The sequence below is a fragment of the Pongo pygmaeus genome, chromosome 15 (genome assembly GCF_028885625.2).
Source record: "Pongo pygmaeus isolate AG05252 chromosome 15, NHGRI_mPonPyg2-v2.0_pri, whole genome shotgun sequence".
Lineage (NCBI taxonomy): Eukaryota > Metazoa > Chordata > Mammalia > Primates > Hominidae > Pongo > Pongo pygmaeus.
The window spans coordinates 93,675,875-93,700,777 of NC_072388.2; the positions used below are offsets into that span (position 1 = coordinate 93,675,875).

General features: G+C 48.9%; 1 protein-coding gene and 1 pseudogene across 1 annotated transcript; both read left to right on the forward strand.

Annotated features, from left to right (window-relative positions):
* The first annotated feature begins 3,128 nt into the window (after window positions 1-3,128).
* Window positions 3,129-10,234, forward strand: LOC129012139 (adiponectin receptor protein 1-like; annotated as a pseudogene).
* Window positions 10,235-12,007: 1,773 nt separating this feature from the next.
* LOC129012128 (putative serpin A13) lies at window positions 12,008-20,618 on the forward strand. The gene is given in 6 exon segments (XM_054447497.2): window positions 12,008-12,045; window positions 14,966-15,565; window positions 17,142-17,378; window positions 17,381-17,408; window positions 18,625-18,745; window positions 20,209-20,618. Coding segments are annotated over 5 exon segments (1,179 nt in total). The 5' UTR covers window positions 12,008-12,045; window positions 14,966-14,982; the 3' UTR covers window positions 20,419-20,618.
* The last annotated feature ends 4,285 nt before the right edge of the window (window positions 20,619-24,903 follow it).

The window sequence follows — 24,903 nt, forward strand, 5'->3', positions numbered from 1 at the left end:
CAATGCTTCAGATGGGAAAAAGAGCAATGAAGTCAAAAGAAGTTGGGTGGCTCTGGGGCAAGGAGCAGAGAGGCTACAGAGAGGAAGGGGCCATGACAGAGCCGCTGGGCTGCAGAAAGGCTGGCCACTGGCAAGGATTCCCAAGTGATTCCTTAGAGCCACAGGGAGCTCTAAGCGAGTTTAAACACAGGTGATGGAAGCAGCTTTGCACACTAGAAAAGGACTCTAGCTGCTGAGTAGAAAAGTGATTCATAGTCCAGGACAAGGATGAGGGTTGGACATCAAGGGGGCTCTGTGGGAACTGGGGCAAAATAGGTCAGAGCTGGGGAGGGAGAGCAGGGATGATTCTGTTGGAAGGCTTTGAGGAGAATGGGTGTGAATTTATGATTGCAGGTGGGTTGGAAGGGAGAATAACTGTATTTGGGTTTGGGCGCCTGGGTGATCACCAATTCTCTGAATACGAAACCCAGCAGGGGCTTGCTGGCAAGGGAAGTCGATACATTCAGATTTGGACCTCCCATGTCTGAGGTTCCTGGGAGACACCGCAGGGGCTTGTTCAGGAGCAGCTGGGCTGAAGTCAGGAGAGAAATCTGGGCTGGAGGGAAGCATTCAGGATCCTCCCCTGAGATGGGCAAGTGAGTATTGAGGGGGTCCCCTCAAATGAGTGCCATGGAGTGAAAAGAAAAGGGGAACCTCAAAGACTGGCTAAGAAAGGGCAGCCCACCAAGGAGAGTCACCAGCATGGGGCAGGAGACAAGAGGACAGGAAGAAAGCTGTCGCCACAGGAACAAGAGGAGAGACTTATCCAGGGGAGAGGGGAGATAACCTAGAGACAAATGATGAATGAATGGAATGAATGGGTCCATGGGATTTAGTGATCTAAAACCACTCGGGGATCACAATGCAATGTTAGCAGAATTAAGGGAGGACCACAGTGGGCTGGAGAGAGAGCCGGAGAGGGACAGAGGGAAGGCAAGACAGCATGCAAATGCCTATTTAGAGACTGGCCTTTAGGGGAGGTGAGAGAGAGGGTGGTGGGTAGTGAGTGCTAGGCTGAAGTTAGCTGCAGTGCTTGACAGATGTGAGAGCCTTGAGCAAGCTTTCATAACCATAGAGAGGATTCAGGAGGCAGGGTGACAAGCAACCAGGGTTGCAGAGTGGCACAACTCCTCAGGTTACAATTCACAGGTGGTTTGACACCATCCTAAGGTTACAGTTCACAGGTGGTTTGACATCGCCTTCAACCCAGAGTTGCAGAATGAACAGTCGGCTAGGCTACATGAAACATCCCTGGAGAGGGCACAGGTGGAGGGCTGGAGGGCCAGGATCAAGGATCAAGGCTTCCACTCTGATGGGAATGCAGGGAGGGCCTGGTGAGGGGGCTGGTGAGGATGTGTGTTTCTTGGTAGGATCAGGTGGGACCTCCTCTCCTCCAATGACTCTGATGATTTCTAGTATAGGAGGCAAAGTCACCTGCTTAGTGATATTTGCCAGAGGTTGGGGCAGGAAAAGGCACAAAATGGGACAGAGAGTGGACCATGGTGTCACGACAGGTCAGCCAGGCTCACTGATGAGTGCGTTGGAGGTCCAGCTGCAGGAATTCTTGGTGGTTCCAGGCTTTACAGACAGTTGTAGAATCCCCTGTCTTGTGGAATATTTCTCCATTCTTACCAGCCCCCTTGTGGGCTTCAAGAAGGCCAACTGCTGATCAGAAGGACAGGAGTCAAGGGGGCTGGAGGTACAGACTAGAGAAAGGTTGATGTCATGGACTTGAGAACAGCACTGGGGGGTACAGATGAGGGCAGAGGGAGCTGATGACTGGGGAAGACTGAGGATGGGGAGATGGGGTCCCTAGGAGGTCCAAGAATGACCTGTTAGAAGTGCCATATGAACTATAAAGGCTACTTTTCCCACCGAAGAGGATTTTTTTGCATTGACTCTCAGTTTTCTCAACTGTGAAGTGGAAACCATGACAGTGTGTGCATGTCTGTGTGCATCTGGGTGTAAGAAGTCAGCAAGTCACTGAAATGTTTGCTCCTGGGTCTGAACGTTCCCTTGACAGCAATTTAAAAACTCCTGAGATGATCTTTTCCATGTGAACTAACTCCTCATCCAGGCTGGCATGGCTTCTCGTCACTCAGCTGGGGCTGGATGGCATTGCATTGGACAAGGCCCTGACCTGCCCAGCTCCTGTCCCCGGTCCCTCCTGACCTCAGTCCAGGTGTCTAAGGAGCCTTACCACAGCCCAGCATTCATTCCCTTCTGTGACTTAGGTCTGGAAATTGCTGGCTGAAAACTGAGTTCCTCCCTTAAGGGAGCGTCTGGGCCCCAGATCTGTGATGGTGGGGCTTAGTTTCATTCTTCTCCCTCCCTCTGGGGGCTGAGGGCCCATCTACCTGCCGGTCACTAACTATTGCCCTTAAATGGCTTCCTGACGCTAGCTGCAGGGACAAGACAGCCCCTGTCCGGATTTATTACCTCCCTCACTAACCAGAAGTGAAGTCCAAGCCTGAGAGGCACTGACACCAATAAAAGATACCTACTTACTCTCTCATTCAGCCCACGCGAATTGCCAACCCTCCAAGTGCAGGCCCTGAGCTGGCCCTGGGGATTCCGAGGTAAACAAAGTGGACCTGGAATTTGCCCTCGTAGAATGTTCAATTTGTTGAGCAAGACAGAAAACTGAACACGGATGTGACAGCAGCCCTGAGGAGTGGGGTACGTGATGCCCAGAGAGGGCAGGAATCAACCCCAGACTAGAAGAGTCAAGTTTGGTCTCCTAGAAGAGCTGTCCTCTAATGCAAACTCCAGTACAGTGAAGAGGAGACACCAGGGAGATGTACCAGCAGAAAAGGAGAGGGAGTGCAGTGTGTTCATGGAGCTAGAAGAAGATCCTACGGTTGGGGTAACTAATGTTTGAGGGAACCATGGTCATCTGTGGAGCTAAAGAGAAAAACATGAACAAGACCATGCCTTGTAAACCATGTTAAGGATCTCAGAGTTTATTCAAAGAGTGATGAGCCACAGTGAATATTATACACAGGAAGCTGTTTTGATTAAGTTTCATTAGAAAGATCACCGTGGCTGAGCAGGGAAGGATGGATAAGGTATTGAGTGTGGATTTGGTGAAAAGAAGAGAATAAGAATGACCAAGAGTTTCAACCTTAGCTAGGAACTGGGAGAGAACAGAGAGGAAAGGAGACTAATTGGAGAGATATTTATTAGACAGAATTGACGAGACTTCATGGTTAATCCTGCAGGGGACAGAAAGGAAGCAAAGATGGCACCCAAGTTGCTGGGTTGGGAACTTGGGGAACTGAAATCCACATGCCATTCTATGAGCTAAGGATTACAGAATGAATAACGTTTTGTGCAGGAAGAAGATAAGTCCTGATGAGGCCATGTGGAGATGGAGATGTCTGTAGGCCATCTAAGAAGAGAAGTCCAATAGAGAATGGGCTCTATGGATCTGAACCTCAATAGGAAAATTTGGGCAGGAGGGATGGATTTCAGGATTTCTTCTTGTCAAAAATGTGAGGACACTCCTGGCAAATGGCTTCTATTTTTCCCTGTGCCATAGAAAGAGATGTTATCTGCTGAGTCCATCATGGGGAAGCATAAAACCCAGAAGTCTGGAGGAGGGGAGACGAGGACACATCAGGAAACCTTGATGTTCTAGCAGGCACTAATAAGGGTCCCTTGGGGGCTGGAGACTACTGTGTCACTAGCCTGTACAGTTGTGTGGTTCTAGGTATAGTTGGCAGTTCAGACACAGACAAAAAGGGGACAGACTGCAAGTGGCTACTGGAGCCAAAATTTCCCCTGGCTACAGGACGGAGGGACCATCAGTGGCTGACACAAGGAAAAATAAATATATCTGAAAATATTGACCAGAGAGTCATTCAAATGATGGGATTTTCATATTCCAGGCAGGGGACATCAAGGAGCCATAACAGGAGGAGCTGATGGGTGATAGAGGTGTCTGGAAACAAGATGGTACTTTGAAATTGAATAGGGCATGGTGCATTGAGGTTGAAGACATGGGATGATTCATATATTGCTAAAAGGGTTCCTTCCGCTTGCTCAACATCCATTTTACACAGATCTACCAGTTGGGAAATGGGGGAACAATGCCCACAAATTCCATGCAGCTTGTTCTGCTGTCTACTCCCCCTTTCTTCTCAGAGCCCTTCCTCTTGCCACACAGTTCCCCATGGTGACTTTCAGTCAGCAAACCTTCAAGGTCCAGTTTTGATCTTGGTCACATGACTTTGGCCAAATTACCTGGCATCACTGTTACTGCCTCTGCTCTTGAATGATGGGAGAGCATCTACTCTAGAGGACCATCAGGTGGATTAGAAAGAATAATAATAACAAGACATGTCAAAGACCTGGCTGGGTTCCACAACCCCAGCTCCACCGCCCACAGCCTCTGCCACACCAGAAACATGCGTGATGCCCTCTTGGGCCCACAGGTGCTGCTTAGGGCTGTGATTGATGTGGCCAAGAAGGGCACAGAGGAATTAAGCTTCAATTCTCTACAAAGAAAACCCCACTGACCATTGTGCATTTCAACAGCCCTTTCCTGATGACCGTCTGCTCCCCGGATACCCAGAGCATCCTCTCTGGGCAAAACTGTTGATCCCAATAAGAAATGAAACAAAAATCACAACTTGCAAAGCAAACTGAACCAGTATGTGCAAAACAGGTAAACTATACCCAACCATGACTTGTTACATGTACTGCCTAGGTCCAGAATGTAATGACAGCAGCATGTTCAGACCCATGTGCTCCAAGGCAAGGCCACAGCAAATGCTTCTAAGAGTAATTCCAGACAGACTCATGGGTTTCATAGATAAAAACACTGACTACTCGCTTAGTTTACAAATCCTGGCCATGCTTTCGAAGTATCACTCAGAAGGCACCATAGAGTAACTCCAGCCCACGAGACCCTGTATTTCCCTTAACTACCCTCTTTCAAGATTTTGCTGAGCTGCCAAGATGGTGTTCTCCCTTGCTCAGAGAGTTTAACAAACCCAGCTTTGTTTGAGAGGAGTGAAGCACTGGCACAAGCTACAATGTGGATGAACCTTGAAAACATTATACTAAGTGAAAGAAGCCAGCCACAAAGGCCACGTATTGTATGATTCCATTTATGTAAAACATCCAGAACAGCTAAATTCACAGACACTGAAAGCAGATTAGTGCTTGTCTGGGGTTAAGGAGAGAAAGAATGGGGATGACTACTCAATGGGTAAGGAATCTCCTTTAAGGGTGATTATAATAGTTTGAAACCAAATGGAGGTAATGGTTACACAACATATATATGTACTAAATGCCACCAAATTGAACATTTTATAATGGTTAATTTTAGGTAATGTGAATTTTACCTCAATTAGAGAGAAAGAGAGAGATTAAATGTCATATACAGAACTTATTTGGATCCTAATTGAAACAAATCAACTGTAAAAAAAAACAATTAGGGTCACAGTGACACACTTCTTCTGGAATGGGGAGGGCACTGAGGATCAGGGTCTCTCGGCCACAGGCCACCTCCAGTGCCACGGGATGTAGGGTGGGGCATCATGACCCGGTTCATGCCCACCAGCCTTTTTCTACCATCACAGGGAGTTTTTCTACCATCACAGGGAGATCTCTGCCCCTTGGGGCTGAGAGACCCCAAACTTTCCCCAAGATGAAGTTGCAGGGTATCGAGGTACCAGCCAGATGTCTTCTCACAAAGGGTCTGTGGTGGCACAGGAATGGGGCTCCTGCCAGTAACAGGGAAACTGACATGGTGGAACTGGCTGAACTCTGAACTGTGAGCCCTGTGAGCCCTGCTACAAGAGAAGGGCAAATGGGTAATCACCAAGCCAAACAAAGCTGAAGAAGAGCAAACATGCCCGGTGCCCCAGGAAGAAGAGGAGGAGGTGTGGGTACTGACACTTCCCCTGCAAGCCCACCACACCATGGAGAAGATGGAGGAGTTTGTGTACAAGGTCTGAGAGGGACAGATGTTGGAGGGTCATCCCATATTGTCATGGGATCCTTGAGGGGAAGCGGTCGCTTTGCCAGCCAGAAACCTCTGTGGCTGGCAACACCTAATGCCTGAGTATTGTTTGTGTCTGCTGGGCTCGTTCCACTCACTCAACCCGGCAGGCTGCACTCAACTCACACTATCAGCCTGGATCCCACACCCGCCAAGGGCAAGCCAAGAGCAGAGCGGCGAAGGCTGTGTGAATGAGTGAGTGCAGGGTCTGGCCATTGCACACAGCCAGGCATGCTGGCTGCTGTGGGGGGGTGGGCAGCTCTAGGCACTGGCACAGGGGCTGGTTCCATGCAAGGCTATGGCTGGACCAGATGTACCACACGTGGCTTCCGTTATGGGCACCCACATGTGGACAAGGGGAACATGGTGGCACCCAGAAGCTTGGAGACATGAGTAACCAAAGAGTCTCAAAGAGGGTGTCACAGCCCTGGCTTGGGGAGCCCCTAGGTCTGGGCTCCCCAAAAGGGATCAGCTATTCTCTCCTTCTTGTTGCCCACAACGTGGTGAGCAGTGGGACGTGTTTCAGGTCTGTGTTACAGCTCTTTTAGTCCTTCCATTTGGTCGTCCCAAGTTCTCATCCTGCATCCAGGAAGAATGAGGTACATGGACAACTGGAGGGTGAGCAAGGCGTGAAAGAGCTTCATTGAGCAACAGAATAGCTCTCAGGGGACGTGCAGTGGGTAGCTGCTTTCCACAGACAGATTGTCCTAACATCTTTTGGAGTCTGGCTGAGCCCAGGAATTTTATAGGTTCAGAAGGGAGGAAGTACATGCTAATTGGTCCATGGGCGGTCATAGGCAGGCCCAGAAAAAGCACCATAAGTTCTCACTCTGTACCACAGAACCCCACTCAGAACTGGCAGCCCAGTCCCCAGGCTTCAGGCTGTCCCTGGCTTGAAGGTGGGGCTTCACTGGGGATCCACCCCTTTCAGCCCAGGAAACTGTCTGCCTCCTGCCATTAACTTGCTGCCCACAGCACTCGGGCTGTTTGTGCCAAGAGGTGTCTGCAGGCCCACCTCCAGCCGCCCTCAGCACCCCCTTGACCTCCCTCCTGTGCTTGTTGGAGCTCAAAGTCCGGAGGGTGTTGAGGCAGCAGGGGGCTGGCATGTCAGCGCTGCTCTGAGTGTGCACACACCCAGCCACAACTTTGCTTCACCCTGGAGCAGACACCGGGAGTGGGAGCAGGCACTTTAAAACCTGTTGGAGCAAGGGGCTTCCTGGGTCCCCAAGAGCACAGAGACGCCTGGGTCTGGAGTTGAGGATGGGCGGCTGCAGCTGCACCTGAATGCATGGGGGTCCCACCCCCACCAATTCGGTAGGGGACAGGGCTCCCTACTGCTACCAGCCCCAACTGGCTCCACAGAGCATGCAACCCTGGCCGTGCATTGCCCACCACCCCTACTCCCCGTGCTGCTGCTCCAGTGGCAGCTCCAGACAAGCCCCGCAGTGGCAGCTCCAGAAAAGCTGCTGCCACCATCAATATGATGGGCTCCCTGACTGGCTGAAGGACAATGACTATCTGCTATATGGCCATAGACAACCCATGTCCTCCTTCTGGGCTTGCTTCAAGAGCATCTTCTATATCCATACAGAAACTGGCAACATCCAGACCCATCTGCTTGGTTTCGTGCTGTTTCTCTTTTTGGAAATTTTGACCATGCTCAGACCAAATATGTACTTCACAGCCCCTCTACAGGAGAAGGTGGTTTGGGGGATATTCTTTTTGGGTGCAGTGCTCTGCCTTAGCTTCTCCTGGCTTGTCCGCACTGTCTACTGTCATTCAGAGAAAGTCTCTCGGACTTTTTCCAAACTGTACTATTCAGGGATTGCTCCACTGCTTATAAGGAGCTTCGTCCCCTGGCTCTGTTGCTCCTTCTACTGCTTCCCACAGCCATGGCTCATCTACCTCTCCATCGTCTGTGTCCTGGGCATCTCTGCCATCACTGTGACAGTGGGACTGGTTTGTCACTCCTAAGCACTGGCAGACAAGGGCAGGGGTGTTCCTGGGACTTGGCTTGGGCGGTATTGTGCCCACCACGCACTTTCCTATTGCTGAGGGCTTTGTCAAGGCCACCACAGTGGGCCAGATGGGCTGGTTCTTCCTCGTGGCTGTGATGTACATCACCAGAGCTGGCCTTTATGCTGCTCAAATTCCTGAGGACTTCTTTCCTGGAAAATTTGACATATGGTTCCAGTCTCAGCAGATTTTCCATGTCCTCATGGTGACAGTGGCCTTTGTCCACTTCTGTGGGGTCTCCAACCTTCAGGAATTCCGTTACAGCCGAGAAGGTGACTGCACTGATGACTCCCTTCTCTGAGCCTTCCCATCTGAGGGGTGGAGGAGGAACTTCCTAAGTGCTTTTATTTTATTTTTATATTTATAGTTTTTGAGACAGAGTCTCTCTCTGGCACCCAGGCTGTAGTGAGGTGGTGCCATCTCGGCTCACTGCAACCTCTGCGTCCTAGGTTCAAGCAATTCTGCCTCAGCATCCTGAGTAGCTGAGACCACAGGCATGCACCACCACACTCAGCTAATTTTTGTATTTTTACTAGAGATGGGGTTTCACCATGTTGGCCAAGGTGGTCTCAAATTCCTGACCTCAAGTGATCCACCCACCTTGGCCTGCCAAAGTGCTGGGATTATAGGCATGAGCCACTGTGCCCAGCCCAGGGGCTTTTTAAAAATAACTTCTTCACTAAAGTGAGAGGAGGAGTCTGAGTTGTCTATTTCTAGAAGAAACTGTTAGAGATTTCAGTACCAACCAAGCTTCAGCCCACTTTCACACCCACTGGGCAATAAACTTTTCATTTTCATTCTCCTAGCTGAGGATGGGGCATGGTGAAACTTAGCCATCCCCTCCTCAGCACTCACTCTCTTTGGCAAAGCAACTACCGGCCCCTACAGAGACAGTACTTTGAACCTCATGTTGAGATTTTACCCCAACCATTTTGGGAAAATTATAGAGTGGAACTCTTGGGAAATTTGCTTTTTTTCTTGAAGAAAATGTCCCTCCCTTACCCTCATCCTTACTTTGTATCCTGGCTTGTAACAGGACGTCCATTTTTGTAGCACACTTTTCAAAAACCATTGTATAACCTGATCCCATCTTTCTAGGGCCTGAATCTGCTTACATAGCAGAAAAAATAAGGCCTCCAACTCTAACACAGCCCGGATAATCATGGAAGTGTGTCCAGGCTTGAAGTAACTTGAGTTTTAATTTGTTTTTTCTTGGCAGAGTAATGTGAAATTTAAATGGGGAAAGAGATTTAATATTTAATACTAAGCTTTAAAAAGAAATATGTTATCATTGCTATGTATCTTGATGCAAGTACTGTGATGTTAATAAAAGAAAGTACAGAAGACACTTGGCATTCAAAGAAAAAATGATTAGGAATCAGTTAATGGCTTGATAACATTAAGAAATTATTGTTTTTAAAAGTGTGACATGCTATTACAATTATGATTTTTTCCCAATTTTTACACATAAAATGAAATATTTTATAGGATTTGCTTTGAAATATTCCACAGGGAGAAAGAGATTGGGAGGTATCAAAAAATGATATTGGTCTTATATTGAAAATAACTGAAGCTGCTGATGGGTATATAGGGGTGCATCATACCATTCTCTCTATTTTTGTATATGTTTGCATTTTTCCACAACAAAAAAAAATCCTCCAGAAACCCCACTCTTGGGTATCTACCCAGAAGAAAAGAAATCATTATACAAAAAAGATACTTGCACACACGTTTATAGCAGCACAATTAGCAACTGCAAAAATATGGAACCAGCCAAAATGTCCATCAGTCAAGGAGTGGGTAAAGAAACTGTGGTATATATATACCATGGAATACTACTTAGCCGTAAAAGGAACAAAATAATGGCATTCACAGCAATTGGAGGCCATCGTTCTAAGTGAAATAATTCGGGAATGGAAACCCAAACATTGTATGTTCTCGCTTATAAATGGAAGCTAAGCTGTGAGGACGCAAAGGCACAAGAATGGTACAATGGACTTTGGGGACTTGGGGGAAAGGGCGGGAGGTGGGTCAGGTATAAAAGACTACAAATAGGGTGCAGTGTACATTGCTTGGGTGATGGGTGCACCCAAATCTCAGAAATCACCACTAAAGAACTTATTCATGTAACCAAACACCACCTGTTCCACCAAAACCTATTGAAATATAAATAAGTAAATAAATAAATAAATAAATAAATAACATTAGATTGTGGTGATGGTTATATAATTTTGTCAATATACTAAAAATATTGAATGACATACTTTGAGTGGGTGAAATATATAATATATAAATTATATATCAATAAAGCCATTAAAATAAAAAAATCTTTGAGGGCAGGATTGTGCCTTATTCCCCAGTACTTAATGCATCATCCTCAGACACAGTAAGCATTCCACAATGAATGAATGAATTAGTGAATGAATGAATACAATGAATCTCATAATAGACTCCTGCTGTGCCATCCCTGATGTGAACATCAAGAATTGAAGGTTTTAATGAGTCAACAAGAGGTGACTGTGTGGCTATTGATGTCAAGACAGTGGATAAGCAGAGCAAAGATATAGTAATAACAAGCAAAGCTGGAAGAAAATTACTTCTGGCTCAGACCCGTTATCTTCTGTGAATCTTATCTGCACTCAATCTGCAGGTCACCTTGTGCCATCTCTGCCTCCAAGCCAGCTCGGGAAACACAAAGCGTTTGATTTGCTAAGGCTTTGCAAACACTCTTTCTATTGAGTACATATTAACTTTTCTGTTCACATTGCATTAAAGGGGAAAGTTCTATTGACTTTCCTGAAGAAATAACCATTACATTGTAACTAGCCATTACAACTTAAAAAGTATTAGAGCCCAAATGAAAAAGCAATTATGACATTTAAAAATATCATAACGCAAGCTCCTTGGAGGCAAGAACTATGACTTGGGTATCTCTGCTCCTGTGATGAGCACAGTGTCTGACACAACAGTTAAGTGTCCATAATGTGTGTTGGGCAAAAGAATGTGACCAGGAGAGGGAGGAGCATTGCTCCAATTTGCTTGGCCTTTTGCTAGAACCTCTGTGTATATCACTAGGCATAACTTTCCTGTCAACCTTGAGCAGTAAGGAGGGTGAGGGAAGAAACTGAGGCCTGGGAGTGTCAGGCAGAACAAAAGTGGTGGAACTGGGACCTGCCCCCAGGACATCCACCGCAATTCCAGGACACCCACTGCAATTCCAGCACACCCACTGCAATTCCTGGACACCCACCCCAATTCCAGGACACCCACCCCAATTCCAGGGCACCTACCCCAATTCCAGGGCACCTACTCCAATTCCAGAGCACCTACCCCAATTCCAGGACACCCACCGCAATTCCAGGACACCCACCCCAATTCCAGGACACTCACCCCAATTCCAGGACACCCACCGCAATTCCAGGACACCCACTCCAATTCTAGGACACCTGCTCCAACTCCAGGACACCCGCCCCAACTCCAGGACACCCGTCCCAATTCCAGGACACCCATCCCAATTCCAGGACACCCACCGCAATTCCAGGACACCCGCCCCAATTCCAGGACACCCACCCTAATTCCAGGTCACCCACCGCAATTCTAGGGCACCCACCCCAATTTCAGGACACCCACTGCAATTCCAGGACACACACCCTAATTCCAGGACATCCACCGCAATTCCAGGACACCCACCGCAATTCCAGGACACCCACCATAATTCCAGAGTACTGCCCACTTTCCGCAGCTCCTTCTTCTCCACACACGGATTTCCACATCACCCTAGTGGAGGGCAGGTTGTTTTCCTCTGTTGGTTTTTGCCAAGGGTGGACATTGAGCCAAGGGCAGCCTTATTCAGTCTGCGTTACTCCCAGAAATCCAGCCCGTCACAACCCTCCCTGCAGGGACGCACTTTTTCAAGGGCCATTAAACCTGCCGAATCTCCCCACCTCCTCCAAAATCTCACGGAAAGCATTCACTTTCAGGTGAGTTGGGGGCTGTGGGTGGAGCTAGATCCCCAGCTCCCCAGCTGACTTGCTGAACTTGCCACAAGTTATATCATCATACTATACACACCTACACACACACACACACACACACACACACACGTGCCCACTGTGCACCAGGAGCTGCGCATATACGCAACAATCTGTAGTGGTGCTGACTCACCCTGCCTCCGTGGCCTCAAGCATGCTCTTGCCTCTGCTGAAACCCCCAAACCCCTTTCCTGCCTCTCTCCTGCTCCATCTTCCAGTTTCAGTTCAGGTGCCACCTCCTCCAGGAAACCTTCCAGGAACTTCTACCTTCCATGCCTCCTGTAGGCTCCTCATTCACCCTTTGCAGTTCACCTCTAACTGCCATCGCCCTTTCCTCACTGAGCTGTAATCAGCTCCCCACATTTCCCTGCAATCACTGGCATGCTGCTTCCAGGCAGGGCCCAGGCTGCCAGTCCCTGTTGCCCTGACCGCTGAATATTCGTTCAGTGAGTGAGTCAGCGAGTACATGAACGAGCTTCTCTTGGAGCCTCAGTGTTCCTGTCTGTCCAGAGCTCAGGTTGGACCAGGGCATCCTTTCTGCTCAAAAGCTCCATAGTTTTGGGGCCTCAGAGGAAGCCTCTGCTGCTGCTAGGTTCCATCTACACTCTCACCAGCAAGGCACAATGGAACCCCACCTAAAGAATGTGAGCGTGGACAGGACACTGGACCCGAGACAGCTTGTCACCAGCCTGGCCATGCAGCACACACCACCCTGCCATGCAGCACACACCACCCTGTGCAGATCTCTGCATGTCTGTCCCACAGGAGCCGAGCCTCCCCAAGGGAGCCACTGTGTCTCATTCATCTTGTGTCCTCAGCATACAGTTCAAGTCCTAACATGTAGCAGATGTTTTGTCTATGTTTGTTCAATGAATGAATGAGTGAATGAATGAAGGTTAAATATAATAAGAGGATGAAAGTGCAAACTTCAGCAAAACCAAGATATTCATTCACCAAAGCAGATTACCAGGCTAACGGGCAAATGGAGATGGTTGGTTCTCTGTCGATAAGTAAATCACAGGGAACAGAGGCTTTCCTGGAGGCTGAGACTGAGCTGATTGTTTCTAACACAGATGAGGAAGCTCAAGTTCAGAAAGGCCCAGGGCTGCCCGAGGTCCCATGGAAAATCAGAGGCAGGACAAGGGGTTGTGATGATGGTCGATTCTGTCAGTTATTAACCCAAGCCTAGACTGGACATGTGAAGCCAAGCACTTGCAGCAGAGAAAGCTAGGAACGGTCCAGTGTTATATCCCAGAGAGGCAGGAAAATGCCTGTGCTCTAGGTAAAGGCTGAAGCCCTAGAAGGAGGCCCCCCAAAAGTTAGCCCATGAACCATTTGTTTTTTCAACAAATATTGTTGAGTGAGCACTCTGCCCTGAGCACTAGGAATGAACCATGCATGAGACAGAGTATCTGCTCTCATGGAGCTTATCTTCTAGTGGAGAAACCAGACAAACATGTCCTATCATGCCAGATGGGCATCAGAAAAACCAGGCAGGGTGAGAGTGGCGAGGGCAGAGGTGGGGTCTCTCTGGGGAGGTGACCTTTGGACAGACAACTGAGTGAAGGAAGGAAGTGAGCTGTGGAAAGGGCGAGAGCAAGGCTGCTCTGGGCAGCCAACGGCAAGTGCACAGGTCCTGAGCAGGAAGAAGCTTGGTAAGTTCTAGACTAGCAAGAAGGCCAAGATGGTTGTTGGAACAGAGGGAGGGAGGGAAAGGATGGTCAGAAGGAGGTCACAGGCCAGGTGCGGTGGCTCACGCCTGTAATTCCAACACTTTGGGAGGCCAAGGTGGGCAGATCTCCTGAGGTCAGGAGTTCGAGACCAGCCTGGACAATATGGTGAAACCCCATCTCTACTAAAAATACAAAAAAAATTAGCTGGATACGGGGGTGGCACACATCTGTAATCCCAGCTACTTGGGAAGCTGAGGCAGGGCAATTGCTTGAACCCAGGAGGTGGAGGTTGCAGTGAGCCTAGATCATGCCACTGCATTCCAGCCTAGGTGACAGAGCAAGACTCTGTTTAAAAAAAAAAAAAAAAAAAAGCAGGAGGTGAGAAAGGCTAGCAGGGCCCTGTCATGTAGGGCCTCCTAAGGTGTGGTGAGAAACACAGGATTTCTCTTAGTTGCTATAGGGTCATTGGAAGTCTCCAGCAGGGAGTGAACGCATCTGATTTACCTGTTAAAAGGATCACAATGGTTCCCTAAGTGGGGCCCAGGACAAGCTCAGACCCTTGCCAAAATGGATTCCAGACTCCAGAGAGGCCTGCTGAGTCAGACCACTAGAAGGGAGGCCCCAAGTCTGCTGCCACTCCTGGGGCTCTCTGTGCCAGGTCCTGGGCTTAGTGTGCTCCAAGCATGATTGCTTTGAATTTCTGTAACCTTGTGATGTGGGGATTCTTAGCAGCATGGCACAGAGTGGAAGGCAAGGTCCTAAGAGGCAAGGCCACTTGCCTAAGGTCGCTGTGCTTACATGAGCTGAGCCCTGGACTCCTCGCTGTATCATGAGGCACCACCCAGCCCTCCCCTCCTCACAAGCTTCCTGCAAGTCTAAGGTCAGGGATAAGAAGTGGGGCTCAGATGGGCTAAGTGAATCGCCCGAGGTCATAGATCTGGGATCTGGTGCAGCCAGGATTCACAGAAGGGTCCTCTGGAGGAGGGGCTCTTTGTCCAGAGATCCCCCATGTCTGTTTGTGAGCAGGAAGCTGAGGGGTGAGGAGGAAGACATGGGAAGGGAGCCCCCAGGAGAGGCAAGGGGAGCCTTGAAGTATTTGCGGGGTGCCTGGCACAGGGCAGACACTGGGTGAATATCACACATTACCATTATCATTACCACTGACGTTGTTGTCCTGTCTGCCACGCTGCTTTCAGACCAAGGACCCCAGAGGATGGAGGCCCCTCGGTGGTGGCCGCTGGTCACTGTGCTCATGGCTGGGGCTCACTGTGTGGCCCTGGTTGACCAAGAAGCTTCTGATCTCATCCATTCTGGCCCCCAGGACAGCAGCCCTGGGCCTGCCCTGCCCTGCCACAAAATCTCTGTGAGCAACATAGACTTTGCCTTCAACTTCTACAGACAGTTGGCTTTGAAGGCCCCCGGAGAGAACATTCTCTTCTCCCCAGTGAGGATCTCCCTGGCCTTGGCCATGCTTTCTCGGGGGGCCCCAGTGGCCAGCAGGACCCAACTCCTGGAGGGCCTGGGGTTCAACCTCACCGTGGTGCCTGAGGCGGAGATCCAGGAGGGCTTCTGGGATCTGCTGCTCAGGCTCCCTGGGCACGGTCCCCGGCTCCTCCTGACCATAGACCAGCGCAGGTTCAGCGGCCTGGGTGCAAGGGCCAACCAGAGCCTAGAGGAGGCCCAAAAACACATTGACGAATACATAGAGAAGCAGACCCAGGGGAAGCTCGGGGCCTGGAAGAAGGACCTCGGCAGTGAAACCACAGCGGTTCTGGTGAATCACATGCTCCTCAGAGGTAAGAGCGTGTGCGCCCAATGCAAATCTCCTTCTCAGAATCCCAGAACCCAGGCTCCAATCACACCCTAGCCCTACCCCTCACAGCATCTGGAAAGTGTCCCCTCCTGACTTGGATATAGATGACACTCGGTGTCTGCCCCTGAATCCTTGATGTCTCCACTTGAATGCCTCCCCTAACAGGGAACTCATCCCCTTCTCCATGTTAATGATACTGGAAGAGTTTGTTTTTAAAGAAGACTTTTTCAAACTTAATGTGCATATGAACTCTCTAGAGAGTTTGCTTAAATGCGGGTATCTCGTACCTATCCTAAGTGATTCTGATTTCAGTGGAGTAAGTCCAAGACCCATGACCTTGCATTTGAAGAAGCTCGCCTCCCTTCCCCACACAGGTGATTCTGCTAACGGAAGGCTGAGCTCCCCTTTGAGCAACTCTAGAAGCCACCACTCTATTAAGGAACCTGAATTTCCTTCCTCTGGCAGGCCTTAGGAGGCACAGATTAGAGCAGGAAGAGGCGTACATTTTTTTAAAGTCCTTAATTTTTTCCAAAAGAGTGAACAGGCTGCATGTCCCCACCATTGTGTGTGTTTAAACAATACAGTCATGACATTCAACCCACCGCTGTTAATGCCTGGCTTAGTTTAATAGTCAGACCATACTGACGCCATGGTGGCCATCTGGGGGCAGGCAGGGGGACGCGTGTTGTTATCCCCTTGTTCTCATTCAGGACTCAGGAGGTGAACTCAGTTCTCACATTTGTACAGTGCTCTGTGGGTCTCAAAGCATGTGTACCCCACAATCTGCCTTGACTCTCTCACCTGGGTGAAACGGACCAGGCTTATCTTAGCAGATATGCCTAAGATCAATGTTCCCATTTTACAGATGAGAAAATACATTTTTTAAAAAGAAGAAAGCTTATTTGCCTGAGCCAGTAAGGCATCACTCAAATATGCATCTATAACTATTGATGGTGTTAATTTGTAGACATGGTTACGCATATACACACACACATATTGACTACGAAGTACTTATTAACATGCCGGCTTTGTGTATATTTAATTTTTAATTCGCATCACAACCCGACAAGATAGATATTATCATGTGCACTTGAAAGATGAGGAAACTGACGCAAAGTCAGGTAACTTGCCCTAGATTTCAAAGCCAGGCAGAGCCTAGCCTTCAAATCCACACCTACCTTCAAGAAGCTTGTGCCACAGTGATACGTTTTTTCTTAAAAATTAATCACCTCCAGGAGAGATTAAGGAGATGAGAGACCATTCATGCTTATGTGATTATAATCTTATTACACTATTATAATACTTTCTAATAGTATTGATCACTTTCAAATGAGGAGACAGAAGCTCAGGGAGGCTCCGGGCTCAGCCCCCAGGGCCACACAGGTACTAAGGGACCTCTCAGGAGTGAGTTATTGAGTGGGGCTCGGCTTCCTGAGTGTGGACTCCAAGATTCCAGCATCCAAGGTGCTTTCCCCACTCCCACAAGCTGCCAGAAGGGTGACCCCAAGCCTGTTCTCGGTTCTTTGTGAGGATGACATCCGTGTTGCTCTTCCCCTCAGCTGAGTGGATGAAGCCCTTTGACTCACGTGCCACCAGCCCAAAGGAGTTCTTTGTAGATGAGCACAGTGCTGTGTGGGTGCCCATGATGAAGGAGAAGGCCAGCCACCGCTTCCTGCACGACCCTGAGCTGCAATGCTCTGTGCTGCAGATGGACCACGTTGGGAACACCACCACCTTCTTCATCTTCCCCAACAGGGGCAAGATGAAGCAGCTGGAAGATGCCCTGCTGCCAGAAACACTAAGTGGGACAGTCTGCTCAGGACCAGGTAGCCTGTACACAGCAGAGCCCCAGGGAGGCCAGGCCCTGCCTACTCCCTCAGCCACTGTAAAGTGTCCCCAGAGCACAGTCACCTCAAGGGCATTGTCACCCCAGGGTGCTGTCACCTCCAGGGCACTGTCACCCCAGGACACTGTCCCTACTCAGAGCACTGTTCTCCCCCAGGATGCTGTTACATCACCCAGGACATCTCACTTCCAGGACACTGTCATCCCTCAGGATATTGTCACCCTCCCAGAGTACTGTCACACCCCAGAACACTGTCATTCCCCAGGCACTGTTATTTCTAGGACACTGTCACCCTACAGGTATTGTCACCCCTCCAAGACAGTAATGCCCTCAGGACACTGTCACCCTCCACCCATGGCATCATCACCCCCAGAACACATTGTCATGGCACTGTCACCACAGGGACACAGTCACTCCCTGGGATGCTGTCACCTCCATGGTATTGTCCCATCTCAGGGCTCTGTCACTCTCCAGGGCATTGTCATTGGCCTCCTTGAAGATATCAGTTTGGGTCCTGGGGAGGAAGGACTAGAGAGAGCACTGGGCCAGAAGTCTGGAGGATGGTTCCAGTCCCACCTCTGCTGCAGACACTGTCACCTGTCATGGGCTCCCTTGGCCCCTCAGGCTGTTTAAGAGCCTGGTGCTCTGGCCTCTCCCAGTCCCAGCCTTCTCCCTCCTCGGCCTTTTTTTTTGTGTTCCCAACTCCCCCATGCTTATTCCTGGAACCTACTGAGCTCCCTGCAGTTTCCTGAACTTGCCAGGCTCTTCCTCAGCCCTGGGCTTTTGTGTGTGCAAATCCTCGTCCTGGCGTGCCCTTTCTTGACCCAGCCCTCTTTGGGATTCTTATTCTTTATTCATGGCATAGTAGAGCTATCACTTGCTCTGTGAAGGCTTGACGGATCCCCAGAACAAGCAAGGTGTGCCTCTCTGGGTTCCTGGGAACATCATCGTATCATCTGCTATTATCCCATGGGAATAACAGTGTCTTCCTCATAGGGCTTCCATGTCAATGTAGTTACAAGCCCCTTCCACACTGAGGTGAATTGGGGATGGTACGCCTTTTAGGAAGCTCACACCCACTGCCCCTCAGAGAATGGGATGGAGGGGGGCTGTAGGGCAGAGGGACCCCAGGCAGGGAAGAAGGTGAGAGGCTGTTTCAGGATCTCTACTGCAACCCAATTTCTGTCTCTCCACAGAGAACTCGATTTCCACTTCCCCAAATTTTCCATTTCTAAAACCTACAGACTGGAGATGCTCCTCGCACGAGTGACTGTGGGTGTAGGCTTCTCTGGGCAGCCTGGACTGAACATTTCTAAAGTAAGTTGGGGATGGTGTTTTCAGAGGGCCTTTTAGTGTCTTTTGATGAACACTGGAGGGAAATTTCCAGGACCTCCTTAAAGACAGGAGATGCTATTTCCTTTAACTTTGCAAGTTGCTATTTGCTTCCTTGCATTTATTCCATGACTGCAACCTGCTTTGTTAAGACACTGGGGATCCCAAAGGAAATAAGGAAAGGGAAGGCAGTAAATATGCAAATCATGTCCCCACGTTGGAAGTGCAGAGGATGCTTCCTGGGGAGGTCACTCATGCTTTTAGACCTAAAGTACAAGCTATGTTAAAAATAAATAAATAAAAAAGGACTGACAGGGAGCATGGGGAACAGCTTGGTCCTCAGGGAACTGAAGGTTTCCAAGTCTTCCATGATCTAGTCATCACCCTGCTGTCCAGACTACATCTCCTACTCTTCATAGTGTCCTGCTCAACTGAACTTCACAGCGTCCTACATGCCCCCACAGTTTTCACCTTCTTACTTTGGCTCAGACTTTTTATTTTTAAACCACCCAAAACTTTCTCCCCATCTCTGAATATTCAAATTATATCAATCCTTCAAGGCCTTGCACAAATGTTACCTCCTCCATGAAGGTTTCTCTGCTCTTATCCTTCACCCCCACACTCAAAGCAGAAAGAAATCTCTCCTGATAACTTTCCACTCTTGCTCTCTTTACCTGTCTTATCTTCCCGATCAAATGATGAGCTTCTTCAAAGTCAGTCCAATCCATGTTTCTATCCTCTACCATCTCTGGTACAGTGGAGTGCACAGCATTGGTACTCAATAAATGCACATGGAATAAATTCATGAATAAACGAGTGATGGAATGAGTGAGGATAAATTAGCAAAATGAAGTGAATGAAAGAATAAGTCAATAATGGTTGGGTGAAAGAGTAGTTGGATGAATGCATGAATGAATGGATGGAGAAATGGGTGGATGGACAGATAGATGCTGGTATGATATTCAAAATATACTGCAACCAGTATAACGCAGATGCCAGCCATAAAAATGGATGTAGATGGGGAGATTGGTGATTGGATGCATGAACAGGTGAATAGCGAATAGCTGGAATCATGGATAGAAAGATGCATGAGTAGCAAGGTGCATGGATGATGCGTGGATGGGTGGGTAAGTGAGTGGTGCATGGACAAGTATGTGAATACGTGAGTGGTGCATGCAGAGATGGCTGAGAAGGTGTGGAGTATGATTTGCTGGCTGGCTGGTTGAATGGATCAATGGTGGGTGGACAACAGTCAGACAGGAGTATATAAGAGTAGTAGATGGATAGTGAATTTTTTAAAGGGTAGATAGCAGAATCACTGACTGGGTAAGTGAATAGATGGATACATATGGGGTTAAGTAACAGAATAAAAAAAATTGGCCCCAACATAAAGGCCTGGTTTGTCCTTCCTATGGGGTGGCTTGATGATTCTAGAATTTTCCTTGCAGGTCACTCATAAGGCCATGATGATGCTGGATGAGAAGGGCTCTGAAGCTGCTGCAGCCACCAGCATTCAGCTCACCCCTGGGCCTCGCCCGGACCTTGACCTCCCACCCGCTCCAGGCACTGAGTTCAGTCGGCCCTTCCTGGTGATGACTTTCCACACGGAAACAGGAAGCATGCTTTTTCTGGGGAAGATTGTAAACTCACTGGGATAACACCCCCTCAGACATGCTGGGTGACTCAGAGAGAAGAGAATGGCCTACACGGCAGGCAGCTTCTATTACAGGCTCAAATTTAAGGGAAAGTTGCATATACCTGAGTTCTTTTGCTTCGTTTCCATAGGAACCTATGGGGGTAAGGATAGTAACGGTGATCAAGGCTGTTCTCCCTGCACACAGGCAGTAATTACCATTGAGCAAATACCTACTATGTACCAAATGCTTTCTATCTCTTATCTCATTTTACAATGAATTACAACAACAATCCAACAAAATAAGTATTTGGTTGAACCATATGAAATTGCTTATATTTGGGTTGTACCTATATTTTGTAGATACAAAAAAAAGGCAACTTCTTATGATTCAACCCTTCTCATAGCTGAGGATCGGAGAATTTCAGAGACGTGCTCAAGTCCACTGAGCTAGAAAGCAGGCAAGCTGCATTCCAGTCTTATCCATTTTGCTAAATTAATGAATCTCAAGCTTTACTACATGCACAAATTCCCTGTGGGTCTTTTTAAAAAGCAAATTTTGAATCAACAGGTCTGGGATGGGACTTGAAGTCCCGTATTTCTCACAAGGTCCCAGTGATGCTGAGGCTGCTGGTAGGGTGGCTACATGTTGAGCAGCAGGTTGCTAAATGCACTTGCCCCCATGATCCTCAGAGAGGTTAAGTTGGTGTGGCCAGCAGGGCAGGGGAGTGGCACTGGCCCCTTAATCCATGTGTGGGGCTGAGAAAAATATGAGCAACACCTTTTTGAAGCCTACAGACAAAGCCTGCTTTAGGGTTACCTATTAGTGAGTAGAATGGGAAAAATGAGTATCCTAAAGATTTTTTGCCCAGTCTAGACACACAGTGGGTATTTGTAACTGTCTGTACCCACTATATTAGTCTGTTCTCACGCTGCTAATAAAGACATACCCAAGACCGGCTAATTTATATTTTAAAAAAAAAGAGGTTTAATGGACTCACAGTTCGACATGGCTGGGGAAGCCTCACAATCATGGTGGAAGGTGAAAGAGGACAAAGGCATGTCTTACATGGTGGCAGGCAAAAGTGTGTGTGCAGGGGAACTGCCCGTTATAACACCGTCAGATCTCATGAGACTTGTTCACTATCATGAGAATAGCATGGGAAAAACCTCCCACGAGGTCCCTCCCATGACTCATGGGGATTATTACAATTCAAGGTGAGATTTGGGTGGGGACACGGGGCCAAACCATATCATCCTCCATGTAAGTTACTGCAACTGTGACTTTGGCTGTCAGCTGGCTCATGTTCCTGGATTTCCAACTGCACAGAAGAAGGGACCCACACAGGCTTTAGGGACAGGTACATCTGAGACCAAATCTTACATCTGGTGCAAAGCAGGATCACTGTGCCCTGGTGACCAACTTGCCTGAGTCCAGTGAGACCCACACACGAGTTACATGAAGTAGGCTTATTACTGATAGATGGGCAGCAAAGGATAACAGAAGCCTAGGATTCATTGCAAGCTGGGTCCCCAAGGCTCAGGAAAGCTGCCTGGGGAACATGGGGTCTCATCTGTGTGGGCTCCATTTGCACAGCAGCTGAGGAACCCCAGAAGGCAGTCCACTCTGGGTGTCTTAGTCTGTTTGTTTTGCTATATGGGAATACCTGAGGCTGGGTAATTTATAAAGAAAAGGAGCTTATTTGACTGACAGTTCTGCAGGCTGTACAAGAAGCATGGCATCAGCATCTGCTTCTGTTTGGGGCATCAGGCTGCTTCCACTCATGGTGGAAGACAAGGGAAGCCGTCACGTGCAGAGATCTCATGGGGGGAGAGCAGAAGCCAGTGAGAGGGGAGGGAGGCACCAGGCTCTTTTTTTTTCTTTTGATACAGAGTCTCACTCTGTTGCCCAGGCTGGAGTGCAGTAGCGTGATCACAGTTCACTGCAGACTCAACCTCCTAGGCTTAAATAATCCTCACACCTCAGCCTCTCGGTACCTGGGACTACAGGCACATACCACCATGACTGGCTAATTTTTTATGGCATTTTGCCATGTTGGCCAGGCTACACCAGGCTCTTTTTAACATTGGTGCCCTCGGAAACTGAGTGAGAACTCACTTACTTCCACGAAAATGGCACCAAGCCATTCATGAAGGATCCACCTCCATGATTCAAACAGGATCCCAGCAGGCCCTGCCTCCAGCATTGGGAATCGAATCTTGACATGGGACATGGCGGGACCAGACAAACCATATGCAATCTGTAGCACTGGGTTTTATATTCCGGGGTAACAGGACTTGCTGGGTTAAAGTGTTGAAGGACACCATGTTTCTAGGGAGGATGGGAACAGAGCCTGGGCTGTTCTGGCCAGTCCTTCCCTATCTCAGGATATTGTATTCCCATCCCATGCTACAGTTATTCTCGAGAACTACAAATTAGAAAGAATTGGGGAAGAACTGGATCATCCAAGGCCACCTGGAGAAATGCCCTGCCCCTGGCTCTCACTAGACGCCCGTCCTAGAGCCTTACCAAAGACAGCAGGCAGGCACAAGGAACCATGCTGAGTGCTGGTCAAGGAGCCAGGCCTGCATGAGCCCATCTAACCTTCATTTTGCATTCTACATTTTTGCAAAAGATAAAACTTTTTTTTTTCTCCTCTCCAATGAGAAGGTGCCCACAAAATACCAATGAGTCAACAAAATTAGCCTCCCCCAGAAGGGGGCAGTCCTGGAGTCACTGGGGGTAATAACCCTGAGAAGGTGGAGTGAGCAGCCCCAATGTACAAGAAAACAAGTGTCTTACCTTTTGTTTTGTGAGGGTTTCCAATGAAAGGATCCCAAACTCAAATGCCTATTGGGCCAGGCAGGCAGCAGGCAGTGATTGGAAAAGGAAAGCAACAGCACAAGTTCAGTCATGACCTGGGCCTCTGTGAGCGGATGAAGTGCTGGTAACTCAATGCTCTCTCCTCCTTCCTCCCCAGCTTAAGGGACTCTGTCCCCTCTGTCCCTCAGATCCGGCCAACACCGTGCTTCCCATTCACACTCTGAGGGATGATCTGCTCCAATGCCCTGGCATGAGCCCAGGTGCCCACAATACCAAAGCCAGGAGGGGGCTGTTAGCTGTCTGACAATGTGACTCTCAGTCCTGTGATCCCAAATTCCTGAAACGAGGAAGCCCAAAGGCTGGCCCACCACCTGGGACAAGAAAGCACACCAGCAGCACAGGCAACATCGGAACAGGAGATCCTGCTGCACACAGGAGCGCCAGCACCATCCCTGTCCTCAAGGAGCCCATGGCAGAGAGAGGAGGATTGTGCCATGCACAACCAGCCAGAATGCAAGGCAATTACAGCTGTGACAGAGGGGCCCAGAGGACAGATTTCAGTTCACAAAGGATGAAGGAAGCAGGGTAGCATGCCAGAAAGACCCTGGCAGTGGGGGGGTACGAGGTGCAAGTTGGTGCCGCCACAAGCCGTGTGAACGTGAGGAGGTGACTTTCTCTCTCTGAGCCTCAGTCCCCCATCTGTAAAATGGAAGCCATCTTAACGCCGCCACCTGCCAGATGCTGTTAAAGAACGTGACATGTATTCATGCAGTCATCATGGCAACTCGACCTGGGGGCTCCTTGCATTCGACAACTGAGGAAACTCAGGGACAGAGAGGCTAAGAAACTTCCTCTTCCAAGTCTCCCACATGGAAGCGATGTCTGCCTCCCAAATCTCATAGCACCCACCACACCTCTTCTGAGCCCTGAGCCCTCTCTGTCATGCATTTTGGTTTTAGTCTCTGCCTTTCATGCCTGCAGCAGATCGAACCATGTCTGAGCCACCTCTGGATCTTTTAGGCCCAAAGGCAGTGGGTGATCAGGGCCTGGCTGGCTGGAACGGCAGCAGACCTGGGTTGTTCTAATAATAGAGCAGAGAAGAGAGATTGAGGGAGAAAAGGAAAGGAACAGTAAGACACACAAAGACACACACACACAGACACACACACACACAGAGACACACACACAGGAACACACACACAGACACACAGACACAGACATACACATACACAGAGACACAGACACACACACACAGAAACACACACAGAGACGCACACAGACACACACACAGAGACACACACAAGAGACACACAGACACACACAGAGACACACACAGACACACACACATAGACACACAGACACAGACACACACACAGACACACACACAGACACACACACACAGAGACACACACACAGAGAGACACACACAGAGACACACAGACATACACACACAGAGACACACAGACACACACACATAGACACACACACAGAGACACACACAGGCACACACAGAGAGAGACGCACACACAGAGAGAGACACACACACAGACACACACACACAGAGACACACAGACACACACACATAGACACACACACACAGAGACACACACAGGCACACACAGAGAGAGACGCACACACAGAGAGAGACACACACACAGACACACACACACAGAGACACACAGACCA